This window comes from Epinephelus lanceolatus, chromosome 17, assembly GCF_041903045.1.
Source record: "Epinephelus lanceolatus isolate andai-2023 chromosome 17, ASM4190304v1, whole genome shotgun sequence".
Taxonomy (NCBI): Eukaryota; Metazoa; Chordata; class Actinopteri; order Perciformes; family Serranidae; genus Epinephelus; species Epinephelus lanceolatus.
In genome coordinates this window covers 35829375-35854610 of record NC_135750.1, presented here as the reverse complement: position 1 = coordinate 35854610, position 25236 = coordinate 35829375, and the positions used below count along the sequence as shown (strand labels likewise).

At 44.7% G+C, this 25236-nt stretch overlaps 1 protein-coding gene and 3 non-coding genes across 4 annotated transcripts; 2 read left to right on the top strand and 2 right to left on the bottom strand.

Annotated features, from left to right (window-relative positions):
- Positions 1-11441: 11441 nt before the first annotated feature.
- trnas-gcu (transfer RNA serine (anticodon GCU)) lies at positions 11442-11526 on the bottom strand. Its single transcript has one exon. It is a non-coding gene; the product is annotated as a tRNA-Ser (tRNA).
- A 106-nt stretch (positions 11527-11632) lies between these two features.
- On the top strand, positions 11633-11705 carry trnaa-agc (transfer RNA alanine (anticodon AGC)). The gene has a single exon. It is a non-coding gene; the product is annotated as a tRNA-Ala (tRNA).
- Positions 11706-11974: 269 nt separating this feature from the next.
- trnas-gcu (transfer RNA serine (anticodon GCU)) lies at positions 11975-12056 on the bottom strand. Its single transcript has one exon. It is a non-coding gene; the product is annotated as a tRNA-Ser (tRNA).
- Positions 12057-19879: 7823 nt separating this feature from the next.
- On the top strand, positions 19880-21169 carry LOC117248616 (zinc finger BED domain-containing protein 5-like). The gene has a single exon (XM_033613824.2). It carries the CDS (start codon positions 19880-19882, stop codon positions 21167-21169), a length of 1290 nt encoding a protein of 429 aa, XP_033469715.2.
- Positions 21170-25236: the final 4067 nt, after the last annotated feature.

The window sequence follows — 25236 nt, the reverse complement described above, 5'->3', positions numbered from 1 at the left end:
CTCAGAAACGGAGAGCACCGATGGGTCAACAAGTGACGAGGAGGATGGAGAGTTCACTGACAGTGAAACTGGACAGCCTCCAATGATATACAAACATCGTAGTAGAAGGAGCAGTGACTGCACCGGAACTACTGCTAGAGAGACGACAGACGGCGCCAGTGATGAAGGCTCTCGCTCCACTGAAGGGCAAGTACCAACTGCGGGGCGCAAAGACAGAGGGAGACAGAAGCAGGTGAAAAACGGGAGCAAAGCTCACCATAAAAGTTGTTCGAGCCTCCCCACAGAGAGATCTGGCTCCCCTACAATAGAATTGCGTAAGAAAAAAGGAAAGATTGAGGAATTGAAACCCAGGCCTATGAGTACCTTTGGGTACGAGTACTGGCAACAGATGTTGGAATGGGAGGTAAAGAACCTCCAGATGCGCGAGGAAGAAGATCGCCAGAGGCCAGCTACCATTAGCCCGCCACCATATCCAGACCCACCGACGGAAAGAGAGCCACACAATGAAAGTGATCACAGTCTCCAAGAACACACTCCCAGAGGTGCGTCACTGATCGACACCCGAGGACAGGAGCTGCTCAAAGAACTGGAAGGGATCAGCCGGAGAACAGAAGGCAGATTGCAGCAAATGAGTCAACTATTGGAGACAATACAAGAACAGCAGTTAAAAGAAGAGGGTCTCCAGCAGGAGCCAGAGGAGCCTCAAGCTAGCCCCACCACAGAGCACATCACCTTGACTCTCCAAGGTACAATGAAATCGAACAAAACACAGCCCAAAGAGGTACGGGACACCAACAGACGACCACCAACAGACAACAGAGCTCAAAGTCAAGGAGGCATGAGATTGAGAGGAGGAAAAGTCCTCGGAGAGACTGAGGATCTCATATATCTGTATGATGAGGAAGGTAACAGAACCACCATGTGTCCCCTTATAACACAACCTAATGGACAAAGGCAGTACGAGCCCTGGCCTTTCATGGACATGATAGGCCTGGCTGAGCGCCTACCGGCACTCACCGATGGTGCAGATAAATGGATAATGGCTCTAGAAGAAACAACAGCTGGAATACAGCTAGCCTTGGGAGATGTTAAAGCTTTGCTCACCTATGTGGCTGAGAAGCAAACCACCCAGGAAATATTCACAGAAGCCAATGTGGGAGCGGCAATTGGAAACAATTACAGCGACGATGTGGACTTTGGGCATTACCGCTCCAAGGTGTGGCGCCAATTGAGAAAACACTACCCGGCAAAGAGAGACCCATCCAAGTTGGAAGGGGAAAGGCTGGGAGAGGACGAATGTCCCTCTAAGTTCCTACACACCTTCCAAAAGAAATGGAAAGAAGAAACAGGAGAAGCATGGAATGCCAATAAAACCACTCAAAGCCTATTCAAAATGATGGTTAAGAAGGCCATGCCAGAGAGTGTACAGCGATGTTTGGAAGATGTGGTGGGACTAATGAAAATGGACTGGCCACTGTTCTCAGAACACATCGTCCACCATGTTGAGCTCTACAGAAAAGACAGAAAGAAAAAGGATGAAGAAGACAAACAACTAGTCAACAAATTGACCCAGCTGCAGCTGGGAGAACTGAGCAAGCTGGTCAAAAAGGAAAAAGAGAAATCTAAAATCCAAGCTCCTGTGGTGGCAGCGACCCAAGCAGCTCCTCCAACTATCCAGCCCCAAGCACCTCTGCAGCCACCCCCCACTGACCCCAACGCAACAGGGAAAGACACCCCTACCAACGCCACACATCACCATTATTATTACCAGCAAATGCCAAGAGGTGGTGGCAATCAGCAAACCCCTAGAGAGCGGGGCCGTGGGGGACCTGGAGGAAATGCTCAGTCTACAAACTTCAGGGGAGGATGGAAAGGAGGCAGAAATTACATACCAGGGAACCACCATGTCTTCCAGGATGCACCCAACCAGCCACCAGGCCCACCAAACATAGGAGCAGGCTATCCAGCAGCTAACCCAGCTCCTCCTGACAATCAGTGCTGGGGGTGTGGTCAACCAGGCCATATATGGGCCCAATGTCCTAGCAACCCATGGGAAGGTACAGCACAGAACTGGCCCAGCATGGAACAGCCACAACCCTGGTAGGGGTGCCCAGAGGAGCCTGAGGGGGAACTAATGTTACCAGCTATATCGCTACAGTCACATGAGGAACCCATCGTACATGTTGTCATCCATGACCGTGATTATCCGTTTATGGTTGACACAGGAGCCACATACTCATGCATTGGAAAAGAAGGCTCCGGGTTCCCCCTCTCTAAGTCATCCATAAAGACCATAGGCTTCTCTGGGAAATCACAGATCATACCGCTAACGGAGCCCGTTCCAATGCTCATTGCAGGCAAAGTCATATGTGCACCTTTGCTATACTCAGCCCATACCCCAGTAAACTTGCTAGGAAGAGACATTCTATGCCCATTAAAAGCAAAAATCATGTGTACCCAAGATGGACTGTACCTGGACTTCCCAGATGAACCCCCACAAAGCATGATGTCACAACTACCCCAAGGTACCACAGACAAACAACAAGCCCTGGCCTACTGGCTTCAGCTGACACCAGAAGACTCACACCTTAAACAGAAATGGACTGAGTGGGAGAGGTGGATTCGCATGCACTATGACACTGCACATACCCCCACTCTGCCGCTGCATTGCACGCTCATGTATGACAGAGATCAGACTCATGTAGATTACCAGGAGTGTTGGGTTGCAGGGATCAATAAAAAACCATATCTCATCACCAGTGAAGACATGTTTTTGGGACCGGAGGGCGTGGCAGCGGCTGTCCGCCTACCGGAAGAATTATCTGGATGGTTTCAAGTACCAAAGTCTACGCCGCACGTCACGTTTTTAGTGGCCAAAGATTATGAGTCTCATCATCTCGGTCCTATGGTCAGGCGTGTCTTGCAGGTGCAAGAGTGGGTGCCCACAAACAACAGGTACATTCACATTTCTAAAGATAAGCAGTTCATCAGGATCTCAGTCAAAGTAGGTGATGAGGTTTTAGCAGATAAAGTGGTAGTAGATGGAGGCACACCCACACAAATGGCAGTCACCGCAGAACATGAGGAGATGCTAAGCAAAGTTCCATCTCAGTTATGGACAGCACACAAGACTGATGTAGGTTTGATAAAATCAGCGCAACCAGTTCACATTAAGCTAAAACCACACGTTAACTTACCATATCAGCAACAGTACCCTCTCAAACAGCATGCAATTGACGGTATCAGACCAACAATCCAAGGCTTGATTGAAGCAGGAGTTTTGGTAAAAACTAGAAGCCCCTGTAACACACCCATTTTTCCCATCAGGAAACCAAATTCACCAGACTACCGTTTAGTCCATGATCTGCGAGCTGTTAACGCGGTAGTAGACGGAGAAGTACCACTTGTGCCAGACCCACACACGTTGCTTTCCAACATCCCACCAGATACCCAGTGGTACACAGTCATTGTGTTCAGCTTTCTTCAGCGTACCACTACATCCAGATTCTCAGTATTTGTTCGCCTTTACGTATGAGAATCAACAATATACCTATACCAGGTTGGCTCAAGGGTATTTGGATTCCCCATCCATCTTTAATCGTGTGTTGACACAAGACCTCGCCAGTTTGAACGTGCAAAGCACAGTATTGCAATATGTAGATGATCTGCTCATTTGCAGTCCTACAAAAGAACAATGTGAAAAAGACTCTATTGCAGTGCTCACGGCCTTAGCAAAAGGCGGACACAAAGTCAGTAAAACTAAACTACAGTTCTGCCAACAGTCAGTAGAGTACTTAGGGAGAAGACTCTGTGGGGACAAAAGGTGTATTGCACCATCCCAGTTAGAGGCAGTGATTAAGGCCCCTCAACCGCAAACGGTGGGCCAAATGTTATCTTTTCTGGGCATGACAGTCTACAGCAGACCTTGGATCTGTGACTATGCTATAAAAACTGCTCCCCTCAGGGCTCTGATAAGAGCAGCAGGACAAACAAATAACACAGCACAGTTAACATGGACAGAGGAAGCGGAAGGTGCGTTCCAAGCCCTGAAAATAGACATGCAGTCCGCTCCCGCTTTAGGGACGCCAAACTATGCTAAACCTTTTCATCTCTATGTTGCAGAAAAGTCAGGCTTTGCCTGTGCCGTCCTGATGCAAGACACACCCACAGGTAAACAGCCATTGGCATATTATAGTACTAAACTGGACAACATCGAGGCTGGCCTGCCACCCTGCTATCAGGGGCTGGCAACCGCTGTCTTTGCCTTCCAGAAAGCTTCATTGCTGACCATGGGACATCCTGTGACGCTGTATACTTCCCACCAAATTCATGCACTACTGACTAGTCCACGATTCGTCTTGACACAAGCCAGACGCATGGGCTATGAGGTAATCCTGTCAGCCCCTGAACTCAATATTCAGCGCTGCACCATCATTAACCCCGCCACTAAACTGATTTTGCCAACAGAAGGTACTCCACATGACTGCATTCACGATACAGACAAGTTTATGTGGGCTAGAGAGGACTTGCATAATCAGCCAATTCCTGCCGACCTCACATTGTTCGTGGATGGCTCATGTTTTCGTGACGCCACTGGTAGCCATGCAGGCTACGGGATTATTCAGCTCAAAAATGACGACCAAACCTTCGCCACACTACAGGCACGCAAGCTTGCTCAGCCCTGCTCAGCCCAACTCGCAGAGATAAAAGCGTTGACAGAAGCATGTAAATTAGCTGCAGGAAAATCGCTAAACGTCTACACGGACTCTGCGTATGCCTATGGCGTGTGCCATGTTCACGCGAACATTTGGAAACAAAGGGGATTTCGCAGAGCTGATGGCATCCCTGTAACTCATGGAGCTGCCATCCTCAATCTGTTAGAAGCCATGTCGCTTCCCACAGCCCTAGCTGTCATTAAATGTCCAGCCCACCAAAAGACCAACACACTGATAGCTACAGGCAATAATCTTGCAGATGAGACAGCCAAACAAGCAGCAATAGGGGCAGTAATGGCGCCCATATTAACCATAAAAGATTGCGAACCTCTCACATCCTTGCCCTCCCTTATAGCCACTCAAGATAGAGTAGAAGAGGCTGAGAAACGCTTATGGGTAAAAAGGGGAGGTATTAAGAATACGCAAACGGGCCCAATACGGGGTCCATTGCATGGAGTTTGGCTGGATGCCCATGGCCGCTTTGTACTACCAACTTTACTACTAAGACATGCAATAATTTGGGCACATGGTAGTGACCATTGCGCAAGGGGGGAGATCCTAAGGAAACTGCAAGCAGTATGGTGGTCGCCATTCATGGCAGCCACGGTGGACAGAGTACTAAATGAATGTGACGTTTGCGCAGAATACAACATCAGGAAAGTTTTTTCGGCCCCATTGGCACATATACCACCCCCAGACGGACCATTCAGACACCTCATGATGGACTATATAGACATGGGACCACAGTCAAGAGTAAGGGGACTGAGATACGTTTTAGTGGTCATATGTAGATATAGTAGGTGGGTGGAGGCAAAAGCCACTGCAAAATCAGATCACAAAACAGTCGCAAAATTTTTGTGTCAGGAAGTTTTCCCGAGATTTGGAATGCCAGACACCATATCATCAGACAACGGCAGCCACTTTGTGTCCAATGTCATACAAGAGACACTAAAGCAATTGGGAATCAAACAAAAATTTGGCTGCGTTTACCATCCCCAATCGCAGGGAGCAGTAGAAAGGGCAAATGGCATCTTGAAAACAAAAATAGCCAAGATAGTGGCAGACAGCAGAAATAAGCCTAACTGGTTGGATGCTTTACCACTTGCACTAATGTCTATGCGCTCACAAGCCAGCCGAGTCACGCATCTAACACCGCATGAAATGCTTACTGGCCGGCCCATGCCGCTACCATACTTAAGAGGTCCCCATGAGGGACCGTCCCTGGAACAGTTGCAAGGTGAAATGTTTGAATACTTATGAAGTCTAACTCGTATCCACAGGGCTGTGTTCCAGCAGGTGAAAGGAGCCACAGAGGACAGAGGGGTCGACATCCTTGCAGACCTCCAGAGAATACGGCCAGGAGAACAGGTGTACGTCAAGGTGTTCAAAAGAAAGTGGGACCAACCGCGAAGGGAAGGTCCATACAAGGTCATATTAGCCACACCAACTGCCTTGAAAGTTGAAGGTAAGGACGTTTGGTTCCATCTTAACCACTGCTGCAGAGCTAACACCCCAGAGAGACCACCTGTTCCCCGACCTAGAGCCAGACAGAGAGCAGTAACTCCAGAGCCACAAGGGGACGGCGAAGCCGCCCCAAGAGCAATAAGGGACCAACCAGAAGGGGATGGCGACGCCTCCCCACAGGAACAGGGGACAAGAAGGTCTACGCGCGTGGCACAGAGGCGCAGGGCACAGAGAGCCCAGAGTGACAGCAGCGGTTCAGCCCAGAGTGAGAGCAGTGGGTCCTTACCAGAGAGGGTATCAACAGGAGCAGAGAGCTCTTCAGAGGGAGGCTCCTCATCCCCCGGGACTGACAGCCAACCTCAGTCTCATGAGTCATCACCTGCTAGTGATAGGACAAATCATGAGGGGACAAGTGCAGAGAGAGAGGTGGCAGCAGAGGCAGAAGGATCGGAGAGAGTGGGAGCAGAGACGGAAGGAGAAGAAAGGGAGGAAAGCCTTAGCCCAGAAACAGGCGAAGCTAGAGACCCAGAGAGGTCAAACTCAAGCACAGACTCAGACTCAAGCTCAAGCTCAAGCTCAGACTCAGACTCAAACTCAAGAGACACAGACACAAGAGACTCAGACCCCGGAGAGGGACCAGCCCCCCGGCAGACTTAAGGGTTCAGTTAGCATGCAACGAGGAGCTAAAGTAGGCACAGTAGCTGTAATAATACTAACCCTATTGCTCATCGCAATGAGAGTACACCAGAGTGAGGGAGCAGCACAGGGTAAAGGAGACCAGAAAGAGAAAGGCGAGTGCTTGCTGGCGCTAGGAGCTTTGGCTGCAAAACAGGGAAAGCTACCTTACAGGGAAACAATATGACTAACCTACTATAAATCACATGCTTACGATGATGTATTGGTGGAGGGCCCAGGAGACATTAGACTGCATGGACGATCCACAGGATTGCGCTGTAGCGTGGAAGGAATGGTGACAGCAAGAGTTTGGTGTAGTATGAGAGGTTGTACTAATATGGAAGTAGGGTTCACTATATCCCTAAAAGTGGCACAACAATGGCTTCAATTAGGCCCCAGATCCCCAAGGAAGCCAAGAGATGTGCCAGTGCAACGGATGGAATTAGTAAGAACCTCCACTTGGAAGTCCAATGCCTGCTAAACAGGTAACCAATATTACATGTGTAACATGCCACAGAAGGAGGGGCCTACCTAGAGTGAGGCCTCTCCCTGACATAGATAATTGCTGGAAGCAGGATAAGTGTTTTGCTGCATGTGTCATGTGGATGGCAGCGGGTAGAGAGAGATGGACCAACACAACGGCAATCTGTCCAGAAAATCTTAAAAACGCCTCTGATCAGTTCCAACAAGAATTCCAGGTACCTCCAGTAGTACATTTGACACCAGACCTCATATTCCCATTTTTCCTACCCCGGGACCGGCCTTCCACCGCCAGCCCATCCCCCAGAGTTGCCACTGGATGAGCTCTACGCTCTACAATCAACTCCACACCCCACAGCCAGCGATCCAGACACTGAACCACCCTCCATCGACCAACCTGATCCGCTATCTACTGTCCCACCCTAACCCAGAACCAGTTGCAGGCCCCAGCTATACGGGAACCTGCCCAGAATCACTCAACCCAATTGCCAATACCTCCAGTCAGGGAGGTCAAACCCAGATGGGTCCAGGGCAAGGAGTAGATTGGTCTGTTCTTACTCCAGATTGGACTGTTGCCACTCCAGGCCTGCGTTACCCCCCCCCGTACCGGTCACCGGACCCAGTGCAGCCCCAGGCACCCTCCACCTCACAAGCACCATCCCAAGATGGACCCCCTCAACCCGATGATTGTAAGGACTTGTTGCCAGCATGCTCCCCTGCCTCATCCGCCACAACAGAGGACAATGCTGATTATTCATATAGCTATTCACCAACCACCCCACCACCTGTTAAGCCACGTCGGGCAAGCCCACCACCTCGAAATACGGGTCATCTGAGTGTGCACGAGCTAACACCGACAACCCGCACCCTCCTAGAGAGGGAGTACAATGTGGATCCAGACGCAGTAGAAATCAGCCTCCAATGTCTGCCAGATGGAGCACCAGTGACAGCCCAACATCTGAGACTAACAGCCGAGCTGCGTAACCAGCTTCATCTTGTTCTCGCATTGGCTTATCGCCGGCTGGTGCGCAGTCTTCCCCTCAACCTGCGAAAGAGGCTTCGCAGAGTCCGTCACGGTACCTACGCAATCAGGAAGGGAGAGAACAAGAAGATGCACAGGGCGCAATTGCGTCGACTCGAGCAGCAGGTGCTGGAGCTGCGTGGCCAAGTCTGCGAACTGACTCAGGCCAGGGATGCCTTACAGCAGCAGCTTAATGCTTATGAGGCCACACAAGAAGAGGTCGACGCACTAAAGAGTCAGCTGGCAAACTACCGTCGTTTGCGAATGCCAGCCTACGGGTTCGAGGGACTGTAAAGGGACAATGTTAACAACCACGGTAGCTATAAATCTTGCCAAACTGTAACCACCATATGTGAAAACTATCAGGTATCCTTTGTAGCACATGTTAGTACTGACTGTAGTCACAATCACTGTATATGAATGTCATTCTACACCCTTCTGCCACAAAGATGACATTATCAAGCTAGCGCTCACTCTCTGTGACTTATGTGTGATATATGTGTGATATCTACTACTGATTTACGGATATAATCACTGGAAAATGACATTATGTGTGGTGCTAACAAATCTTAAGCTAATGTTATGGGACTATATAGTCCCAAAGGGGGGATATATATATTTTCACCCCTTCTTCTGTGATTTAAAAGGTGTCGTGTGGGACTATGGAGCCCCAAAGGGGGGAATGTAGTGTAAAAGTCAAAACCCTCATCAGATATTAGACCATATAAGTTGGATGAGATACAAATAGCTATATAACTATGTTAGTGTGTAGACGTTTGCAAAAAAAACTAATCCTGCATTCATGTGTAATATGCAATATAACAGTGTGAACTCTTAGTGACATCTCAGCTGTGAACTCTTATTGACACACATAACCTATCACGCGTTGTGAAATGATATAATGCATTAACCTACACTCACATGATGTTGTGAACTTATAGTGACACTCATACAAGTTACCACGTGCTGTGTGAAGAAGATAGCACACTCACTTGATTGTACTGCTTAATGCACTTAGGAGTTTATATAAAGGTCACACATACATTCAAATGATTGTGTCACGAGGAGCTGTAGCATGTGAGTCACCAGGGATCACATGTTTTTCTAAAAATAAGAGCATGAGGGACTATAGCATGTGAGTCCCCACAGATCACATGGGTTTTTAAAAAATAGAGTGAGGGCGGCCCCGGAAATACTGGTGGCAGATTCCAGCTTGAGCAGGAATAAAGGCAAAAGTCTGCTACCAGTAAAAATGGGTCGAAATGGGAAGGGCTACAGAAATGGGTGGAGATCTCCTCGACCTCCACCAGCATATAAGCCAGAGCGCTGAGAGCAGTTTTTCAGTCGTCCTCCGGAGGCTGACTCGTGAGTTTGTCTGTGTTGTTGCCTGTGAACACAATAAACTCGATTGCACCAGATTCTGCCTATCTCCAGTGTTTTTCTAAGTACCTGCCAGCTGAAACCTAACATACTGAATTGACAACAAAAGACATTTTAGAGGAAACAAGGAGGACGGGGTCGGGAGCCGTCAGGCCCAATACCAGGCACCGATTTCAGTCACCTCAGTTTACATGGGAGATCAGTTCAGTCGCCTTTATTCAGGTCTGTGCAAGGTTTGGGGCAGGGAAGGTTTCTGATTGGATAGGGGGTGGGGCGGATGTTACGTGTTTACGTTTACCGGAAGAAAACACTGTAGTCCTCGCTCCGGATAACAAGATGCTTGACGACGCCGTTCTTAGTGCCTTTTTCGGGCTTGTTTTGCTTATATTCTTGAAGCAGCAGTACAACAACAACCTTGTTCTGCTAATGCTTCATCTGTTGAGGAGGAGAAGGGAGGTAGAAGATCGAAGAAGGGAGGTAGAAGACCGTGCTGTGGCGAATGGAAACCGGTGAGTGCAACAAGTCCGACTGCTCTATCTCAGCCCGTTGCTATGCAGCCCCTTGCTATGCGCGTTATATACGTCATCGCACCAGAAGGCCAAGGAAACGAGCATGCGCAGAAAGACCGGAATGAACTTAAAGAGGAATGAGTGTATACATGCACACAAAATTCTTTCATTCGGAATGACGAACGGAATAAACTACCCCCTTTAATCGGATTTAATTTTCAATCGGAATGACTGTTTTTCAATCGGAATGACACCATTTACATGACCACTTTTAATCGGAATGGCCTTTCATTCCGATTAAAAGTGGAATTAAACTGTGCATGTAAATGAACTGACTGTCAAGCACCTCATATCACTGCCTGAAATGAAACCTGTGGTTTGCGAGCTTAGTCACACTGCTCATTGCTTGAAAGGGTGTAACATGTATCCCTTTGAGAGGGCAAGTAGGTGCCCTGCAACATCTGCCTGTGACAAATCAGAGTGCATCTTGCAAGAATGGCCCTCTTTCCTAACCCATTGTCTTTGGTTTACTACGGAGACCCAAAAATTCTAACAAAAATTGCCTCCACCACATGGCAATACCCATGCCACTGAACAAGCGGCCCTCTGCACGCAAGGACACTTCTCTTCAGACTATCCATTGCAGGAGTGAATTCAGCCCTGTTTTTGGCTGGTCTAAGCTGCCCTGTGGTCGCTTTATCCTGGTGTCTGGCAGCTACTGGTATACTACAGTAAACGGGACTACGGATGGGATTGGAACCCATGCAGGCAGAGCACAATCGATTAGCAGTACATCGCCTTAAGCTGGGAAACTTCACCTGAGGTTCCTTGTGTTTTCCAGTAAAAGTCATATCCAGCTCACCTTCCAGAATCTTTACACTGGACCTGAAAGTCAGGAAAAGTGTGGCATCGAGATGAAGTGGAAGGGACGAGGAAGGTGGGGCTGTACTATTGTACTTTGTACAGGGCAGTAAGCTCAAATGGTGGAGCCCTTGCTTAGCATGTGAGAGGTACTTGGGTCGATGCCTTCAGTCTCCCCTGGTCACGCGACTTGCTTTTACACTTAAAGTGCATTCTTAACGTTAGTTGGCTTGCTTTGGACATGGTCTGGAGGATCTGAGCTTTTTGTTCCAAAGATAACGGAGAAGGTTATTTCGTTGACAGGTAATTTTTTAGGGCAGCTTAAAGGCAACTGAATGACAACGAGGGTGGGATTCGAACCCACGCGTGCAGAGCACAGTGGATTAGCAGTCCATCACCTTAACCACTCGGCCACCTTGTCTCTGTTGACTCACTTTTCAGGTGACCACTGAGCCGGATACCATAAAGACAAACAAAGTTGACCCTAACTCAACTTTTTTTTGCAATGCAATTCATCAGTTTTTAAAGGGGAATTAGCTCAAATGGTAGAGCGCTCGCTTAGCATGCGAGAGGTAGCGGGATCGATGCCCGCATTCTCCACATGCTTTACTTCCAGTTGATTAGATAATGAGTGAAAGTAAGTGATATATAAAACACTGATTGGATGGACAGAGTGAAAGTAAGTGATATATAAAACACTGATTGGATGGAAAGAGTGACATTACTGTCAAGCACATCTTATCACTGCCTGAAGTGAAACCTGTGGTTTGCAAGCTTAGTCACACTGCTCTTTGCTTGAAAGGGTGTAACATGTATCCCTTTGAGAGGGCAAGGTAATTTTTTAGGGCAGCTTAAAGGCAACTGAATGACAACGAGGGTGGGATTCGAACCCACGCGTGCAGAGCACAATGGATTAGCAGTCCATCGCCTTAACCACTCGGCCACCTCGTCTCTGGTGACACACTTTTCAGGTGACCACCAAGCCGGATACCATAAAGACGAACAAAGTTGACCCTAACTCAACTTTTTTTTGCAATGCAATTCATCAGTTTTCAAAGGGGAATTAGCTCAAATGGTAGAGCGCTCGCTTAGCATGCGAGAGGTAGTGGGATTGATGCCCGCCTTCTCCACATGCTTTACTTCCAGTTGAGGAGATAATGAGTGAAAGTCAGTGATATATAAAACACTGATTGGATGGAAAGAGTGACATACCGTCAAGCACCTCATATCGCTGCCTGAAGTGAAACCTGTGGTTTGCAAGCTTAGTCACACTGCTCTTTGCTTGAAAGGGTGTAACATGTATCCCTTTGAGAGGCCAAGTAGGTTCCCTGCAATATCTGCCTGTGATAAATCAGAGTGCATCTTGCAAGAATGGCCTTCTTTCCTAAGCAATTAGTATTTCCTAACCCCTAGTTAAACCCTAAAGAAAATATCTTTCCCGCCTCAGGAAAAAAAGGCTAATCATAATCAAGTTTTTTTTTTATTACTAATGTTGGTTTTGAGTTCAACCCCCGTCACAAACAACTTGGACCCTGTATGAACAGGAAGTTAATTCTTGTAGAACCTTAATAATGAGAATTCCCTTGTTAAAGATCACTTATTCTAAATATAATAATTATTTTTGAATACTAAAATTTGACTGATAAAGCAGGTCATAAGAACCTTATTTAACAACAGTCTTCAAACAACAGTCAAAAATATGTGTCAGTGTTTAATGTTGTTCAGACTTTTATATTATTTCATATTTTTCAGTAAACTGTACAGTACTGTGCAAAGGTTTTCGGCAGGTGTGAAAAAATGCTGTAAAGTAAGAATGCTCTAAAATTATAAAGTTTAATTGTTTATTATCATTATTATTATTATTATTATTATTATTGTTATTTTATCAATTTACAAAATGCAAAGCAAGCAATCAGAGGAAAAATCTAAATCAAATCAGTGTTTGGTGTGTCCACCCTTTGCCTTCAAAACAGCATCAATCCTTCTGGGTACACTTGCACACAGTTTTTGAAGGAACTCCGCAGGTAGGTTGATGCAAACATCTTGAAGAACTAACCACCGATCTTCCGTGGATGTAGGCTGCCTCAAATCCTTCTGTCTGCCCAGACAAACCCAATGACGTTGAGATCCTTGTTCTTCTTTACGCAGAAGATAGTTCCTAATGACATTGGCTGTATGTTTGGGTTGATGTCCTGAAATTTAGGGCCAATCAGACGCCTTCCTGATGGTATTGCACAATGGATAAGTACCTGCCTGTGTTTCTCAGCATTGAGGACACCATTAATCCTGACCTCAGTCATGCTTCACTGTTGCCTGTGGACACACAGTATTGTAACACTCTCCAGCCCTGCAGCAAACAAACTGCCTTCTGCTACAGCCAGATATTTTAGACTTTGACTCATCAGTCTAGAGCACCTGCTGCCATTTTTCTGCATCCCACTTCCTGTGTTTCCAGCATAGCTGAGTTGCTTGGCATTGTTTCCACAGTGGAGGTATGGCTTTTGGCTGCAATTCTTCCATGAAGACCACTTCTGGCCAGACTTCTCTGGACAGTAGATGGATATACCTGGGTCCCACTGGTTTCTGCTAGTTCTGAGCTGAAGGGAAATAGCATAAGGTGTCTTTCATCTGCTGCACTTAGTTCTTTGGCCAACCACTGCGTCAGTGGTCCTCAACATTGCCTGCTTCTTTGTGCTTCTTCAAAAGAACTTGAACAGCACATCTTGAAACCCCAGTCTGCTTTGAAATATTTGCCTGAGAGAGACACTGCTGATGCAGTATAACTACCTTGTGTCTTGTTGCTGTGCTCATTATGACATGTGACATCAAACTATCCTCCACAACCTCACCTTGGCAGCAGAGTTTGGCTGTTCCTCACCCACTTTTAACCCTCCTACACAGCTGTTTCTGTTTCAGTTAATGACTGTGTTTCAGCCTACATATGAAACTGATAAGCACCTGTTTGGTATAGCTGGTTTATCATACACCTGCTCTATGATCCTACAAATCCCTGACCTTGTGCAAGTGTAACTAGAAGAACTGATGCTGTTTTGAAGGCAAAGGGTGGTCACCCCAAATGTCGATTTGATTTAGATTTTTCATCTGTTTGCTCACTTTGCATTTCATACATCCATAAAAATAAACAAGTAAATTTGGAACATAAGATAGCATTGGCAATGATTTTGCATCAAAGTATAAAATTGAGTCAACTACTAAGAAGTGTCATATCAGACATTCAACCCTGTCACAATAATTCAACCCAGTTACAATGTGACAGGGTTGAAGTTTTTGGCTAATATTAGCCATAATTCCATATTTAGCTAAAGCATTATTACCACATGGCATTTAAGGCATCAAATACCGGATTCAACCGGGCACCGGATTCAACGAACCACTGTACTGTTTATATTAAAAATTGACCCCAAAGCAGTAGTGAGTACATTATATACCTTTAAAGATATTTTAATTAATTGATAGTGAAGTGTGAGGGGAGGAGAGAGAGAGAGAGAGGGAGAGACATGCAGCAAGGGGCCACAGACTGGAGTTGAACCCAGGCTGCTGCGGCGACAGCATTGTACATGGGGTGTTATGGAGCTTTATCCCTATCTTTATTCAAGAGAGTGGTCTATCAGTTTGAGAGCATTATTTATTGATTTCAAGCTCAAAAACCCTGCCTACGCACTCAAATAGCCTCTGCTTGTGCTTGGATCTACTCTGTTTCTGCTCAAACTGTGTGCTTGCACTCAGATACCATGTTGCTTGCACACAGATACCATATCGCACGCACTCTGATACCATTTGCTTGCACAGATTTCCTGCTCGAGCTTCGGCTTTTCTCCTCGCGCTCAAACTGTTTCTGTGTGCTTGTGGAATTTCTGCTCTCAGATTTCTGCCCTGCTGGTGGATTTTTTTTGTAACAACCCTGTCAAAATCCCCCAACCAATAGAATGCCATATTTACTGTTGACCAATGAAATGATCCCTGCCTCCTTGTGGGCGCGCTCGTCTTAGTTTTAGAGCGTCCCGTCCGGGCGGGTACTCTTTAACCGGGTTCATCCACTCCCACCCTCCAGGGAAAGCCCTGCAAATTAAATGTTCTTCTCTTGCTTTCTTTACCACTTTTGGAATAAAGGGACTGTTAATTTACACACGTGCGCCATATATATATGATGTCTTTAAATTTAATACTCTTTTGTCCCAGCTCATCAAACGTCTCTGTTACGTCGGCTTTGGGTCGACCCAGTGCCGTAGAATATACCCGCCCACATACGGAAGTCGCCACAGAAGACAGAATTTCATCTCCGCGGTGTTTGTTTGGAACTGAGCTCGCAGGACACAGCATCTCATCGCAGTTGGTTTCAGGTAAGCTATACTGGAATAAATTGGCAGAAAATAGCTTTGTTGTTTATTCTGTGACGGTTAAAAGAGGTTCCTGGTAAGTGGTGAGGCACCACTGGGTGTATATAGGACATGTCCCCACCAGCTAATGTTATCTTTCGTTAGCTGATAGCTAGTTTAGCTCATGCTAGCTAACAGGCTACAACTGTGGTGTTTTCATTTTATTTTCTCCAGCTGATGTTATCTGCTCATCTGGTTATCGTGAGCACTCGTTTTGGGTTAAAGTGGAAGTGCCCGGAGCTGCCACCCGTGGTTCCGGGCAGGGCTCGAGACTTGGGATCCACTCACCTATGGTCCCGCCCGGGCCTGACCTCCGCAGCCCCCCAGCCTGACCTCCACAGCCTGGACGGATGCTCAAGTGTGGGTGAGAGGAACGGAGAGGACCACGGAGGTGAAATAGTGAAATTCAAGGATGCCTTGTATGTTGTTAATGTGATTTTATGGGCAATATATCAGTCGAGGTCTCCTCCTCTGCAAAGCAAACTGACCCGGTGGCTACAGATAATAGCGCAGTTTTGAAGCCACTGTTTTTCCGAGATGAAGGACTGATTGTTGAGCTGCTGTTAACAGTTAATGGAGTTAACGCTGGATCCCGTTATTTAACCGTTTCAACAATAAATTAAGCAGAGTGACCCAAAGCCTTCAATCTGGCTAAAATACAGCTGAAATGCTAACAAAAAAAAAATACAGTGGTGAAGTTGGGATTTTTTTATTTATTTTTTTTAAGTTATGTGCTCATCGTCTTTTCTGTCTCTTGTAGGCTGCCAGGAGAAGCGGACTGGCCATCAGATATTGTTTGTGGAAATTTGAAAATAAAGTTTGTCAAATTTACTTTTGTCCCTTCATAGTGCACACTTACACACAAAATGGGTAACAGTCAAGCTAGTTTTGAATGTTAGCATTGATTTCTCACATTGAATGGTGAAATATTTGTAGTTTGAAAAGTCCGACCAAAATGAATAATGGTCATAGATAACGAAGCACATGAATACATTTGAACATGGCGTGGTGGTCGTTTTCGATTAAAGGCCGACGTCTCAGCGACGTCTTGGCAATTAGCAAATGTTCTCCCTGCTATGTGTAAACGATCTAAACTTGATACATCGGGCCGACATCGGCCAGATGTGCTGTCTGGGGTGAGAGCTGATATAGAGTATAACATCACTGGGACTTGTAACAGTAAAATCACTCCGTTCACAGGTGTTATAAATATAAATACAACCGTTAATTAACCAACTGTCGCACTCGCTACATTGACACAAACTGACACTAGCGTTACATCAAGAAGATGGATATTTTACCCAAAATTACATTTGAATTAAATTATGAGTGGTCGTCAGGAGAGGACGAGGAAAACGAAAGCCAGGACTCTTCTGTGCAGACCTCCAGGTGTGTTTGAATCCGGCCGTGCCAACATCCAGGTTTGCCAACGTTTCATCAGCCAAACTGGACGAAGTTACACAGTTGCAGATCAATGTAAATACAAAGTAGCTTGCGAGTTCCTGGCATGTGTGCTGTGTTGCCTGGCAACAGACTGGGGGAACTGGGTTTTTTTCGCGGAGCTACATAACATACTTAAATCATCTATTTCATCACCTTTTGTTAACATTTCCTTACTCAGCATTGCTGTTTAAGCTGTTGTTGAACTGTTGTATAAAAGCAATATCACATGAGAGGTTGTGATGTTGTACTGTAGGCTATCGTCACATGGCTGTAATTGTCTTCGACACTCGGCTTGCAGCCTTGTGCCACAGTGCCCATGACCAAATCACAGCCGTGACGATATATAGTATCACTCCCTCTCGTGAGATATTGCTTAATTAAATACATACATATATATATGTATATATATGTAAGGGATAATAGTGAGCCGGTGACTGTTGAAAAATAACTCCCGACAGGGGAAGAGGGTGGGAGTGGATGAACCCGGACAGGATGCTCTAAAACTAAGGCGAGCACGCCCACAAGGAGGCAGGGATCATTTCATTGGTCAACAGTAAATCTGGCATTCTATTGGTTGGGTGATTTTGACAGGGTTGTCACTCAAAAAAATCCAAGAGCAGGGCAGAAATCTGAGAAATTCCACAAAGACACAGAAACAGTTTGAGCGCGAGGAGAAAAACCGAAGCTCGAGCAGGAAATCTGTGCGAGCAAATGGTATCTGAGTGCGTGCAACATGGTATCTGAGTGCGAGCACACAGTTTGAGCAGAAACAGAGTAGATCCAAGCACAGGCAGAGGCTATTTGAGTGCGAGGGCAGGGTTTTTGAAAGTGAAATCAATAAATAATGCTCTCAAACTGATAGACCACTCTCTTGAATAAAGATAGGGATAAAGCTCCACAGGGTGTCTGCACTATCCACTAAGCCACCGACGCCCCAATACATTATATACTTTTTATTTAACAGCAGCAAGTCAGCGCAATAAAGTGCAACTCTACAGACTCTACAGTCATTCAGTATTTGGTGACCACAAAACAAATGTACAAGTGCTTTCTTTACTGTATAGGGTTTGTTTTGACAGGGAAAATGTAGTACAAGGGAATGACAAAATCTGAACAACAAATCATCTTCATTTAAACATTTAGATTTTAAATCAAATCACCAGCCAGCCAGTGTAATAAGGTGGCTCAACAAATTACCTAATGTAAGCATCAATACTACCTGAGGAAAACATCTACTTTGCTGTGATTGTCTCACATAGCTTTTGTGCAACCAACTATGACCAACAGGGACAACTATATCTCAATAAGTAAAAGTAAACAAACAAGCAGATATTGGAAAAACACTCTGAATTGCCTTTCAAATTAGTGCTAGAAATCAGTTTTTTTTAGTATGTTGAAAAACAGTCTTGTAAAACTTCTGGACATTGTAAACTGTGAATTCCATGACCTAAAGTCCCTGCTTGGCTGCTTTCTTACTTCTTGGAGATAAAAAGATTTTTCTGTAAGAAAAAAGGAACTGATCTACATGTTGCGGAGTGAGAAAGCTCCTTTGTGCAGTAACAATATCACCAGCAGTTGAAAAAACTCTCTCAGAAGGGATACTGGTCCAGGGGATACAAAGATACCGCTTTGCTTGGTGAGCCAAAAGAGGATACTCCATTGCATGCATGCTCTATCAGGTCAGTGGATTCTTAGAGAGTGGAACAGATTTTACTTCCCTGTAACTGTTTACTTTGTCCTTTGCCTTGTCCACTGGATTGTTCTGTGATACCGATTCTTTTGGTGTGTAGGCTGACCCAAGTAGAGCCATCAATGCAGAGGATTCCTCTTTTGACCTCTTTTGTGGAGTAGGGGCATCATCCACTCCAACAGGAGGACCAAGGGAATTGTCTTTCTGCCGTATGAGCACAGTTTCCTCAGCTCCATCACCATCAGATTCTTGCTGTTGAAGTATGGAAATGTTTAGAAATAAACTCACTGGGTAAATAAATTCTTTAATATTGTTGCTAACACAAAGAAAAAGACTATGTAAAATGTATACTTAAATCCTGTAGTGTATACTGTACATGAACAGTCAGTTATTTCTATACTATTATAACTTACATTAAATGTGTTCACCTGCTCCAGACCACCAGCTTCAGTCATCAGTCTAGAAAATGTGTCATCTCTTGCCATAGTACTACGATGAAAAAAATGATGCAATGTGCCTCACTCAGCCAAGCAAGCGTACAACAGCTGGAGTTTTGAGAGCTGCTTGCGAAGCTATGTTGAGTGTGTGGGCGAAACAGCTCAAGTGCAACAGCTCCATCAGTCCCACAGCATGGACCATATTCGCTGCTTTGTCTGTTACGATGGCTGGGTCTTGGTTTGTTAGCTTCCAGTCTTTTTTCGCCTAGGACAGCGGTTTTCAAAGTGTGAGGCGTGCCTCCCCAGGGGGGCGCCAGAGGACTTTAGGGGAGGCGCGAAAAGAAAGGAAAAAAAGTGTATCATCTGGTTAGCTAACTACAGCAAATGGATCGATTTTTAGTACCTCAGGTGAAAGTGAGAGTGGGCACAGAGGCGAGCAGAAAATGAAGGCAGTATGACCCTGATTATTTAAGGTTTGGTTTTTCATGCATTGGTTCTGACAATGCTCCGCTGCCACAGTGTGTTATTTGCAAAGAGGTGCTAGCTAACGACAGTATGCGACCATGTAAACTCTGGCGCCACATTGAAACTAAGCACCACAATTTAACAACCAAGCCGCGGGAGTTTTTTGATAGGAAGCTTAATGAATTGCGGTCACAGAAGAAAGCCATCCAGACATTTGGTACTGTAAATACCAAGGCAACCGAGGCATCATACCGCGTAGCGTTACGCATTGCGAAGGCGGGGAAATCCCACAACATTGGTGAGACATTGCTCCTCCCTGCTGCCAAAGATATGTGTTCGGTAATGATGGGCGAAGCTGCTGCTGCCAAGCTGGATGCCATCCCGATGTCTGACAACCCCATCCAGCGCCGCATCTCCGACATGGCAGCTGATGTGAAGGAGCAGGTGCTGGACACTATCCGTGAGAGCCCTTTCTTCTCCATTCAGCTGGACGAGTCCACCGATGTGGCTAACTGTGCACGGCTAATGGTGTATGTGCGCTTTATTAAAGAGCTCAGTGTCCAGGAGGAGTTTCTGTTTTGCCATCCTCTGCCGGCGCGCACTACAGCAGCAGGAATCTTCAAGGCTTTGAATGACTTCATTCAGGGACATCATATTGACTGGAGCCGCTGTTGTGGAATATGTACTGATGGTGCAAGGGCAATGACAGGCCGCCACAGCGGTCTAGTAAAGCAGGTGCAAGCGGTTGCGCCCGCCGCTGTTTGGTCACACTGTATTATCCATCGCCAGACCTTGGCAACCAAGAGGATGCCCAAAGAGCTGCGCACGGTCCTGGATGAGGCAGTAAAAATTGTAAACCTAATTAAATCACGCGCCATGAACGCCCGTCTCTTCTCTATTCTCTGCAATGAGATGGGGGCTCACTTCCATCAGCTGCTCCTGCACTCTGAGGTCCGGTGGCTGTCGCGGGGCAAGGTCCTCACCCGCTTGTGTGATCTGCGCGAGGAAGTCCTCCTTTTCCTCGCCGAAATCGACTCCCCACTGGTGAAGCATATGGAGGACGCAAAGTGGGTTGCAATGCTGGCATATCTGTCTGATATCTTCGACCGGATAAACACACTGAACACTTCTCTGCAAGGCAAAGAGTGCCATGTCTTTTTGGTACACGATCACGTCTCTGCATTCAGGAAAAAGTTGGACCTCTGGTGTGCTCGTGTTGTACAGGGCTCGGTGGAAATGTTCCCAACCTTGGAGGATGTTGTGGAGCAAACAGGACTGCAACTGAACTGTGTACAACAGGTGGTCATTGCACATTTGAAGGGGTTGCGTGAGCAGTTTGGAGACTATTTTGGAGAGGAGACCTTGGCAAATCAATGGGTGAGAAATCCGTTCTCTTTCCCAGTGACACCCCGTGATGGCCTGACCCTGCAAGAAGAGGAGGCCCTTGTCGAGCTGAACTCTAATATGGACTTGAAACAAAAGATGGGTGAAGTGTCACTTGCACACTTCTGGCTGTCTGTGGAGACTGAGTTCCCCCACCTCACCAAAAAGGCTATAAAAGTGTTATCCCCGCATCAACCGCCTGTGCGCATCAAAGACACAGACTCACTGTTCCCACTAAAATCGAGGTGAGCAGATGTGTTGTGTGCAGTGTTTCAACGTTAATGTGGGATAACGTCGGATGAGTGAAAATGTGTTTAAAAAAATCAGTTGAAAAGTTAAATTGTAAATTGTATTTTTTTTTTTAACAAAAAGATGTTTAAATGTATTCAAAATATGTTTAAAAACACACAAAGGTGTTAAAATGTGTAAAAAAAAATGTTAAAAACAAAGGTGTTAAAATGTGTTTTAAAAAGATGTTAAAAACAAAGGTGTTAAAATGTGTTTTAAAAAATTGTTAAAAACAAAGGTGTTAAAATGTGTAAAAAAAGATGTTAAAAACAAAGGTGTTAAAATGTGTAAAAAAAGATGTTAAAAACAAAGGTGTTAAAATGTGTTTTAAAAAGATGCTAAAAACAAAGGTGTTAAAATGTGTAAAAAAAGATGTTAAAAACAAAGGTGTTAAAATGTGTAAAAAAAGATGTTAAAAACAAAGGTGTTAAAATGTGTTTTAAAAAGATGTTAAAAACAAAGATGTTAAAATGTGTAAAAAAAAGATGTTAAAAACAAAGGTGTTAAAATGTGTAAAAAAAGATGTGAAAAACAAAGATGTTAAAATGTGTAAAAAAAAAGATGTTAAAAACAAAGATGTTAAAATGTGTAAAAAAAAAAGATGTTAAAAACATACAAAGATTGTGTTTAAAAAAATATTTGAGCACATTCCCAGATGAAGATGTTTAAAATGTTTTAAAAATATGTTCAAGAACATACAAACATGTTTAAAAAAAATAAAGATGTGTATGACATTTATTCTTGAAACCTTTTTTTAAGCCTGCGTGGAACATACAAAGCAACATCAATAACAGTAATAAAAGTAATAATAATGGGGGGTGGGGGGGCACAGCTGCTTTTGAGTTCTCTTAGGGGAGGCCCACTATCCCACACTTTGAAAACCCCTGGCCTAGGACAGTTCAGCTAGGTTACTCACTGCCTGGCTCACTTCAATCGACCTAGTCTGTAAAACATGGGACATGAGTCTCCAGCAATCATCAGTGTAGTGACAGATAATTGTCAGGTACAGGTAATACTTTACTCTGGATGAAACTAAAGTAAATAGAGGGAAATGGTTTTCAGCTTACAAAACTAGACAGGAGGTCCACGTCGCCACAATGTGTAGTTACATTTCTGGGGAGGTGCACGTCAGGCTATGGCATAGGTTACAGCGCAGAGCCTGCGACAGGTACTGCGTCGATTCGATACAGAAGTATAAATCCCGGTTAAGACTCAGCACTTCAGGCAGAAGTCAAGAGCTTTGAAATCATTCAGTCTACATTAGTAACGTTAATGTAGACTAGTCCATACCCGTTGAGTGCACAGTTGACCACGTACAGTTTCACATGGTGTGTGTTTGGGATACAGGTCATAGGAAATTGCAGATTAAATAGTCAAATGAACCCATTAAGAAGAGCAATGTATTCAGACAGAGTTTTTGAAAAACGTGGGACAGACAAAATAACTGACTGACAGAATGACACGCTGACAGTTTCCGTGATTATGTACAGCATACCTTACCATGACTTAGTCATACCAAAAATTAGAAAAAAACAAACAAACATTCGGCCACAGGGGGAGTCTGTGAGCATTTTAGCCATTTTTAAGCTTTTTTTTTTTTAAATTTATTAATAAACAAACAGACAAATCAGATATACAGGCAAGCAAACAAACAGACAAAACAAACACAAAGCAAACAAAACAACAGTAAACATCGAAAAATAAAAGAGGGAGGAAGGGAATAGAACAAAATTATATTCATGGCAGAATGAGAGAGAAAAAAAAATGAAAAACTTATTAGTGAAGTGTTAGGCTGTATGTATGTGAAGAGATGTGTGTGTATGTGTGTGTGTGTGTGTGTGTGTGTGTGTGTGTGTCCTTGTGTGTGCGTGTGTGTGCATATATAGAGTACTTATGTTTTGTATTATGTATTATGTATTTATGTTAGAAATAATGGAATCAGTGTAGGTTCATGTACCAAAGATGCTATCGATTGTGTGGTGCTGTGAAAAGGGAGTCAGGCATCTATAGAGGTCAATTTATTGATAAACGAGGACCAGATTTTGTTGAAACGGGGTATGTTGTGATTAACTGATGCAGACATTTTTTCAATTGAAATTTGATCTATTAATAAGTTCTTTTAAGCATTTTTCTGTTGTTATAGCGCCACCAGTTGCCAATTAGAGTTAAATTTCTCCAGTTACCTTGAGGCGTCCTGTTCTACATATCTACCAAGTTTAGTAAATTTCGATATGGCAGTTAGGCCTAGATAAGAAATCAGCTCTCTAGTGCCCCCATTTTGTTTGATGGGGTCAATAATGGAGGGGTCCCCTCAGATTATGTGTGGTCATATGCCTACAAAGTTGCGTGGTGATCGGTGAAACCTTTGAGATGTTATACACCTTTATGTGATGAGCCACGCCCTCTGCAATATTCATTGCCTTATAGAAGCTCAGTTTTAGTAAGTTTTCCAACTTTTGCCAAGAGGGAACTTTAGATATTGGTCCCTAGATTATGTTCACTGAGTTTCATGCAGATCGGTCAAACTTCCTAGGAAGAGATGGAATTTAAGTGTTTTTCAAAAAATTCAAAATGGTGGAAAATCTATATAACTGGAAGTTATGGGTTCTTGAGGCAAATTTGTTCCTCATGAGGAGAGGCATCTCTGTGCAAAGTTTCATGTCTGTACGACATACGGGGCATGAGATATGCCTATTCAAAGTTTGCTATTTCAATCGGTTGCTATAACGCCCCCCCCTTTGGCCAATTGATGTAATATTGCTTCATTCACATCCTCCCATGACCCTCCATTACTCTGCCAAATTTCACATGGATTGACCAAGTCAGTCAGGAGAAAAATGTGGAACAGACACACCCACAGACAGAGTTTTCGTCATTATATAGTAAGATTAGTGGAAGCATTAAGCAATTAATGTTGTCTTTCGAGGAGCAGCAGCTAGCCAACAAATAAATGCTGTATTTTTTATCGTCAAATAATTTGATAAGAATAATTTAATTTCACTAAGGTTTACATTACCACTAAAATGACATTTTTCCCAGATTAAACAATTGTATTTACATTACCATTAACATAACAATTTAGCTAAACTAAATCAAAGCCTGACATCATGCCTCTTCTACCACCTAACATTAGCATTTTTAGTGTTTTAGTAATGTGAATTAAAACAAGAGGACAAACTTGGATGTTCTGAATCATTTAGTGGCTCGTCTCTTACCTACAATCCTGCACAGTTAGTGGACAGATACAGAAATTTTGATGCCTTTGTTGTGGTAAATCAAACTGTAACCTTTATGTCTGCGCTCTTCCAAGAGAATCTCTCAAAAAAGACAGGGCAGCATTCAACCAATGAGAATATATAGCTGATCTGATTATGATGAATCAAGGATGAATTCTTAGGGGATCTATCATCCCAGAGTAAACACTACATGAGCTCTACACCAACACCAAAAAAAAAGTCCCCATAGAGAGATTCTGGCATAGCCTGAGAGGTGCACTTTATGCCCATTGTCCTCCAAAGTGTATAAAATGTACTCTGATCATCAAAACACTGGGACTGTAACACAATGGCCTTTGCTGTGCACTACCATCCTTTTCCCTGTTGCTTGTTTTCCTTTTTTTTTTTTTTTTTGTCTCCAGTAGGACCTATTTTCTCTCCATGTCTCCATAGCCTCAGGCCATCACTGTGAGGTGCTGAAAACAACTGGTGTCAACAGAGGTGTCTGACTCCGAGACAACAGCCCTGATAGATAAACTCTTGTCAGTGTCACAGACAACACTATGCCAGTACAACTAGCCAACATCACTGACAGCAGACAGACATGGACATACACATGACCACGTCCACCATTGAGTTCACAGAGGAATGGACCACAGTATCTTTTCCAAGGTGTAAATAATGAAGTCATGAAATAATCGCCAAAAAATAATGTTACCTTGGTACAACGTCTACATGTTCAGTCCTCCTTGAGTAAAGACATAGGAGTCCATCAATAGGCCATTTAACCAGACCACCTTTATTCTATCTTGT